The sequence below is a fragment of the Cucumis sativus genome, chromosome 7 (genome assembly GCF_000004075.3).
Source record: "Cucumis sativus cultivar 9930 chromosome 7, Cucumber_9930_V3, whole genome shotgun sequence".
NCBI lineage: Eukaryota > Viridiplantae > Streptophyta > Magnoliopsida > Cucurbitales > Cucurbitaceae > Cucumis > Cucumis sativus.
Window position 1 is genome coordinate 20,831,312 of NC_026661.2, and position 7,557 is coordinate 20,838,868.

Consider the following 7,557-nt stretch of genomic DNA (forward strand, 5'->3'; position numbering starts at 1 on the left):
TAGATTATGTGTGTGCATTTGTGGTGGAATGGGTGATTAAGGGTTGAATAATCTCACAAACAAATTTTATTTCAAATATTTCTAAGGCACCAAATTATCTTTTCGATGGTTTTGTTGAACTTATCTCGGTCCACATGCACCTTATAATTATTGAACTAAAATTTATCAATACAATCATAATCATTATATATATATATATATATATTTTTTTTTTTGGACAACTAAGGTTACACCTAATCTTATGCCTCCCATATTTTAACCTAATATTATTATATTTGACTTTTTATAACAGATTTATATAATAAAATATTTTTACTTGCATTTTCTATAATGTCGCAAAAGCACTGGTTTTTTTATAAAAAAGGAATTGTATTATTTTTAGTGACGCAATGCAATTTGTCGCAAAAGATATTTGTAACGGTTTAAAATTAAATTTTAGCAACAACATTATTTATCATTGAAACATCATCTTTAGTAGCGAGTGGAATAGTCACTATAAACGATCAATAATCACATAACATATAATCAATATATATATATATATATATATATATATTTATTTATTTATTGGGACTATTAAGGTTGCACACCTTACCTTAATCTTATGCCTCCCATTTTTTATAACTTTGAATATTTAGTGATGTGTCCTATCTAATCTTATAACCTAAAACAAAGCAGAAGCTGCAAGAAGCTGCAAGATGTAATGTGTTATCGGTAACTGCCGTAAGGTGGCTGCTGAGGGGCATAACTACCAGCACCCATCATCGGGTTGTATACGTCGGGCAGGGGTTGCTGCATATAGAATCCTTGTTGCCCCCATATCCACATTCGTTCCAATGCCACCCGTACCTTCATAGCCTCTCATCCCCATCCCCATCCCCATGCCCATGCCAGAATTGGGGTTCATGCCCATTCCCATGCCCGAACCGGATCCTGACATTGCATTTGGAGGTGGCCTTAGCGCACTCCCTATTCCAGAAACCAGATCCCATAGCTTTAACCATGTTAATGATAGACACGATTGGAGCTGTACTAGGCTTCTCCATCCTCTTCTCCTTCCTATTGAGGGCTTCATTAATCAACACCAATGTATGCCAATGGGTTTGGTTTAGGTCCAGATATGTTTAAATTAGAAAAAATAGAATAAAACTTATGCCTCCCATTTTTTATACCTAATAAACAAAAATATATTTCATAATCAATTTTTTAACGATGAATTGTTTGAATGTAACACCCAAGTTTTATTCAAAAAAAAAAAATTCCATTAAAAGACTTGTTTATAGAAAAGTTTTGAAATTCTAAAAATAGTTATGGGGAAAACATCCACTTCCTACCCAAAATAAATAAGAAGAAAATATTATTTTTTAATAGAAAAAAGAAAAGATCATTTAGGGACACATGCTATATATACATATGTGCCAGTTGCTATGGAGGCTTGTGCTACCACACCCTTCATTCCCATTAATGTGTGTGGTGCTTAATTAGGTGAGAATGTGTCTTTCAGTTCATCATATAATTCTCCTTATATATGGATTATTCCAACCATTTTTGTAAATATTATTCCTATAAATTATATTTATTTTTTTTTAGTTTGTGCCGTTTGGTACAATTTTTCATATTCTTAATCGCGTCCAAACGCATCCGTCCACTTCTATGTTTCACCTGTTTTTTTAATTGCTTTATACAATTGTCCCTTTTTCCTTTTAATCACCCAACAATTTTCTCTTTTTTCTTTTCATCACCCAACCATCTATAGTTGGATAACGATTTAGGGATGAATTCATGTAGCATTATTTTTTAATTTGTTGATTTGTTGATGGCAGTGAATTTCACAACAATTTTTTAAACCACTTTTATTGGTGTATCAATTGCTTGCACTAAAGGTGGGAGATTGGTTTGTTTCCAAATCAAATTCTTTTTTACTTTCTCAATGATAGATAATAGAAATGTGTGTGATTTAAGAAACACTTCTATTTTTTTTTTAAAGGTAAGCGTGTTTAGACGTTTATCGTAATCTCTAACTTGTTTGATTATTTATAAAAGAAAAGGAAAATTTAATCAAAATAGTTAAAACTTTAGGTATTAGTGATAGGTAGAGCTTGCAACCTTCAAACTTTAAGATTTTTTTTTCAGTAGAACCTATTTTAATGTAAAGAACTATTTTCGAAAGGAAACTTGCAACAATTATTTTTAAAAATATATAGAAAAAAAAGTTATTAAAGTCAAAATTCTAAACATATTTATTTTATAAAAAGATTAAAAACAACTATAAATTCAACCACTTGCCATGTGTGATGTTTTTAATTTTTAGCTAATTATATAGATTGAACGATCATGCATTCTTGAAAACAAATACGCTGTTTTACTTTTTTGTTTTAAAGCTAAACTATAATTTAAAGGGAGAAGAGAAAATATTTTATTTATTTATTTAGTTATATGAAAATTTCAATTAATTTGTTTGGTAGAAGAAGAAATAGGAACAAATTATTTGGTATATATAAAAAATCATGACATATATTCTCTTGGTACAATATTTTTTATATTTTTCCACAATATATCTAAAAGTTTTAACGCTATATTTGCAAAAAAAAAACAAAGGTACGTACTTAAGGTATGTTTGAATTGAATTAAGAAAAAAATATTTTTCCAATAATACATTTTCTTTTAAACTTTTTTTAAAAAAATGAATTTAAAATTTAAACACTTAATGTTTGGTTAGTGTTTATATGTGAATTTTGGTTTTAAATATTTCTCCAAAATAGATTATTTTATAAATATTTTTTAAAAAAATCCTTTATTTTAATTTGTCAAACACTACCATTTTCTTCAAAATAGTTTTTTCTTTTTTTTTTTTACAAAACTAAACACTTTATAATCTAAACCAAACACCACACTCTTAGTCTACCAACTTTTTTTTCGTAAAAACTCAAAAGTGATTTTCAAAAGTTTTTTTTTCTTCTTTTCACTGATTTAACTTTTCCATGCAAATATCTTCGAGAGAAAAAATATATTTATATTTTAAACGTTTCATTTTACAAATATGTTGGAGAAAAGTTATTTTTCTAATAAAGTGAAAAATACTCTAAAGTGCTTCGGTGAGAAAGTAGTAATTATAATATAGAGTGAATTTGAGTTGATTGTTTAATTTAAATACTTTTAAAGGTGTAAAATCAAATCGATTGATTTTAAGCATTTGAATTAAGTTCTTTTCTCTCTATATACAATAATTAATGGAAAATAGTTCTTATATGGATTTCATGTTTACAACTCTTTAAGGCTATGGTACCTAAAATTGGAGTGGATAATAATTTTGTTTTTTATTAAAAGGTTTAAAAATAAAGATAATGCTTATAAACATTACTTCTTCCTTGACTCGTAAATTCTATATTTTGTTATTAACTTTTTACTAATGTTTAAAATATTTAAAAAACGAGTATAAAAATAGTAGTTTGTTTTTAATAATATTTTTGGATTTTATAGTTTGACTAGAAATTTTGAATTGTTTTTTTTTTTTTTCAAAAACGATGAAACCTATAATTAAAAGTTGGTATGAAACCACCATTAATTTCAAAAACATAAGATGGAAACCATTATAAAGTGAAGTAATTAAGTATATAGTGAGTTGTTAGATGAAAAAAAGGTAACTATAATTTAAAAGGAAAACTAAAGAAAGAAAAAGGAAAAGTAAATGGTAAAGGATATGTTTAATTATGCCATTCTCCATACTAAACCTTAAGAAAAGAAAAGAAAAACGAGAATCATCTCACATGTAATAATATAACTAAGCATCATGATATACTTATAGTTTCCATGGAACAAATATAGCGAAGAAGATGGAAAATTAGAAAAAATCTAAATTAAAAAGAAAAAAAGTAATTATTCAACGAGATCGTCATAATATATAACAATTCTTTTAACTATAAATGAATAAAGATTAAAAAAATTTGTTCCCATAATTTTCTAATAATCAATAGATACAAATTCGAGATACTTTTGTTGTTTCTCCCTCGAACAATTTAACGGATGAAAAGAACTAGAAAATATAAAAGAAGAAAGTTGGGTGGTAGGTTTAGTTTTGATTTTGGAGTGATAGAGATATTGTCGAGGGGTGAAATCTAAATAATATTTATGGTATAATTGTCTAAATGAAATGGATTTGTGAGAAAAACTAAAATTAGACATTGGTGACCTTACGATATGGGTCGGGAGACAACCCGGGATATGAATTTCCTCTCTTCTTTGTTTCACTCTTCTAATTCTATTGTCCAACTCCAAGGAATCACATGCTTGGTTCCTAACAAACATCTCTCTCTTTCTCTCTTCTCCCTTCTTTTTGCTTAATATAACCATATACTTGATCGTTAATGGCACAGTTAGCCTTTGGTGTTCCAAAATTAACGATCGGATAAAGCAACAAAGAGTAAACTCAAGAGAAATCGATATAGAGATTTATTTACTTCACTAATAGTGTGTTTAACTACGTCCTTTTGCAAATAGAAAAATCATATTTTATTAAGTTTAACATTGTGTTAACAATGGGTTAGTTGGTCATCTTTCTAAACCCTAAAGTAAAAAACACAAATAACATAAATATGAAATAAAACTACGTTTAAGGCACTGACGTACAAATGCTTAGTGGTTTGAAGCACTAGATAACAAATTTAAGACCACCTCAAAATTAATTTAGAATAATTTTTAATTTTATTTTATGTTTGAGTTGTTTATTTATTTATTTATTTATTGTGTTATTTTATTTGAAATTAGTTAAATGTATGTATGTAATATGTATATTTATTTAAGATTATGGTTTTTGGTGGAAATAGTATCGGTTATGTATATATATTTGATGGTGAAAAGAAAAGATTATCGTTGGAAGATAATTAATGGGGGAAGGGTTGATGTGATGGGTGGTGATGAGATAACAAAAGTCGAACCTCTCGTTTGGATGGTGAAAGTATAACCACTATGTTAATTGAGTTATGTTCGTGTTGACATGTTGACATTTTATCACTAAGTTATGTTCATGTTGGCATTTTTATTAAAAAAATAAATTTAAAAGCTAAAGAGTTCAAATAGATATGGTTTTTTAACTTTCAATATATTAGTGTCGTCTCTTTTTTACTTTCTTTAATCTAAATTCAGTATTGCGTAATTTATTAGACACAACATTTGAAAGTTTAATAAAATAATAAAATATATAATTATATCGGCTTCATCAACATAAAATACGTTATAAACACTAACACAACCGTTTAAAAAGAAAAAGTATGTAAAACTACTGTTAACAAAAAGCAAAATTTGCAAAATTTTCTAGTACTCATTTGATTAAAACTATATTATAGCTAGGATATAATCTTAGATTTCAAATTTCAACAAAGAAGTGAAACTAAGATACAAGTAATTTTTTGGACAATATATACTTAACAACATTTTGTCAAAATTCATTGTTAAGCTAAGGTAAAGCTTACTCAACGATAAAGATGCACTCTAGCTAACCCAAAATAAGTTAATTTAAAATTAAAAAGTGTATATATGTGCAAGGTACAGGGTAATACACTAGGTGAGATTAAATAGGAGTTGTAATACACTAGGTGAGATTAAATAGGAGTACTCCTCTTCTTGATTTTTCATCAAATAACATGTTTTATTCACTATTTTATGAAAACTATTTATGTGAATCACATAATATGTCAATTTCTCGACATAAAAAAGAGAGGTTAAATTACTATATCTTATTAATTTGTACTATCCAATTTTCCGCATCATTTTTTTAATTAATTAAAGGTCTATCTCGAACCGTAAAAATAATAAGTATATGATAGTTAAATCAAGTGATTATCTTCTTTAAAAAGTGATTGTGATACTTAGATAGAAGGGTGTTTTATATTTTAATATAAGGTTAGTTGCAAAATATAACAATTAGATTTAAAATAATTAAACATATAACATTTATAAAAAAATTGCAAATATAGCAAAATCTGTCATTATAAGTTATGTTACAAATATTGGTATATGATTGATAAACCATAAGAATGTATCAGTAATAATCTATCACAGATGAACTTTTCTATATTTGCAATTTTTAAAAAATGTTGTTGTATGCCTAATTATTATTATTCCTAAAATTACTATCCCTTATAATTTCGATTACATTAACTTATAAATTGGTTTCTAACTCCACACAGAAAATGTGGGCTGTTAAAGTTCTTACAGGAAAAATGGGACCTACTGTTAGAAAAAATAATACTAATTATACAAACCATAACTAACGAACACCTTTATTGAATTTTGCTTGCTTATATAATAACTTCCTACCCACGACCCAAAACCACACAAGGATAACTCACATCCAAATTTGAGCAAAAATGAGGTCAGTTGTTCTCATTTGCTTCATTTTGAGCTTAGTTGCCGGAAAATCCACAGCTGTAATAGAGGTGTCGAAGTGCTATCTCAACTGCATGGCAGTGTGTGCTGTCCCATCAAGCCTTCTCACGGTAGGCCTTTGTGCTTTAAAATGCACAGCTGATTGCATTGCCATTGCTTCTTCCCCTATGAATTTGAACCGTGTGGACACTCGTTACTTTTGTAAACTTGGTTGTGCCACCTCTTGTTGCACCAAATCCAGCACCAAGAAAGACTTTGGTCAGTAACTTTCTAATACTTCCGTTACTACTTATTTTAATTATTATATATATATATATTCTGTCATTTAGATTTTCTGTCGATTGATTCTGTGACATAACACATTATTTTTCTCAAATTTCTAGAGTTAACCCTTGTCATGAGTGACAGTCAATAAGACTGGTAGTATTTATATATTAAATTTTTATCTCATTATTTCTAGAGTTTTGATGGATGTTTCAATCATGTTGGATTATTTTTTATGAACTTGGCAGCCGAGAAGAAAGTAGAAAGCTGTGTGAACACGTGTGATCAAATATGCATGAAAGCTTAAGAAGCCAAAAAGATGAAAGGAGAAAGAGCTGGGATTGGCTTCAATGAATAAACAAAAATCAGTGGTTAAAAAAAAACCATTGGTTTAAAAGCCATATTCCAAATTTAAGCGCATATATATATATATAGTCTCAAGGTTGTTCACGTTATGCTTTACTCAATATGAAAAAAAATACGGTTGTAGTGCTTTTTCTATGATTATATGAGAAAATGAAGTGTTATGCTTTACTTTTACCAATGTCTATTCATTAATTACATATTTAAGTGTGTGTGTTTGAAGTGGTGTTGTAATTAAGAGATATATAATTAATAATCTCACAATCATATACTTTATTTATTCTATTAAAATCCTACCAGAATTAATCTAACACAATATTAGAAAACCTAAAGAGAGGTCATCTTTGATCACATAGACTAAAAAAATATAGTCATTAGTTCCTAGAAAGACGGTGTTAATTTTTCTTCTATTGAAGTATTATACGAAACCTATTTGGGTTTGTCGTCAAGTAGTTGATATGTGCCTTTGTACCCCTACTTATCTATATCTTCCCATTCATATATACATTTCTTCAAAAATTTAATAACTCATCCAAAAATTATTTA

At 27.8% G+C, this 7,557-nt stretch overlaps 1 protein-coding gene across 1 annotated transcript; it reads left to right on the forward strand.

Annotated features, from left to right (window-relative positions):
- Window positions 1-6,310: 6,310 nt before the first annotated feature.
- LOC101206178 (thionin-like protein 2) lies at window positions 6,311-7,192 on the forward strand. Its single transcript, XM_004152919.3, has 2 exons — window positions 6,311-6,642; window positions 6,897-7,192. The coding sequence occupies exons 1-2, from the start codon at window positions 6,366-6,368 to the stop codon at window positions 6,953-6,955; spliced, it is 336 nt and encodes a 111-aa protein (XP_004152967.1). The 5' UTR covers window positions 6,311-6,365; the 3' UTR covers window positions 6,956-7,192.
- The last annotated feature ends 365 nt before the right edge of the window (window positions 7,193-7,557 follow it).

Excerpts from the sequence above, each read along its gene's own strand:
- LOC101206178 (XM_004152919.3), top strand. The coding sequence starts at position 6,366 with ATGAGGTCAGTTGTTCTCATTTGCTTCATTTTGAGCTTAGTTGCCGGA. Across the intron at positions 6,643-6,896 it reads CAGCACCAAGAAAGACTTTG|CCGAGAAGAAAGTAGAAAGC; the intron begins GTCAGTAACTTT and ends TGAACTTGGCAG.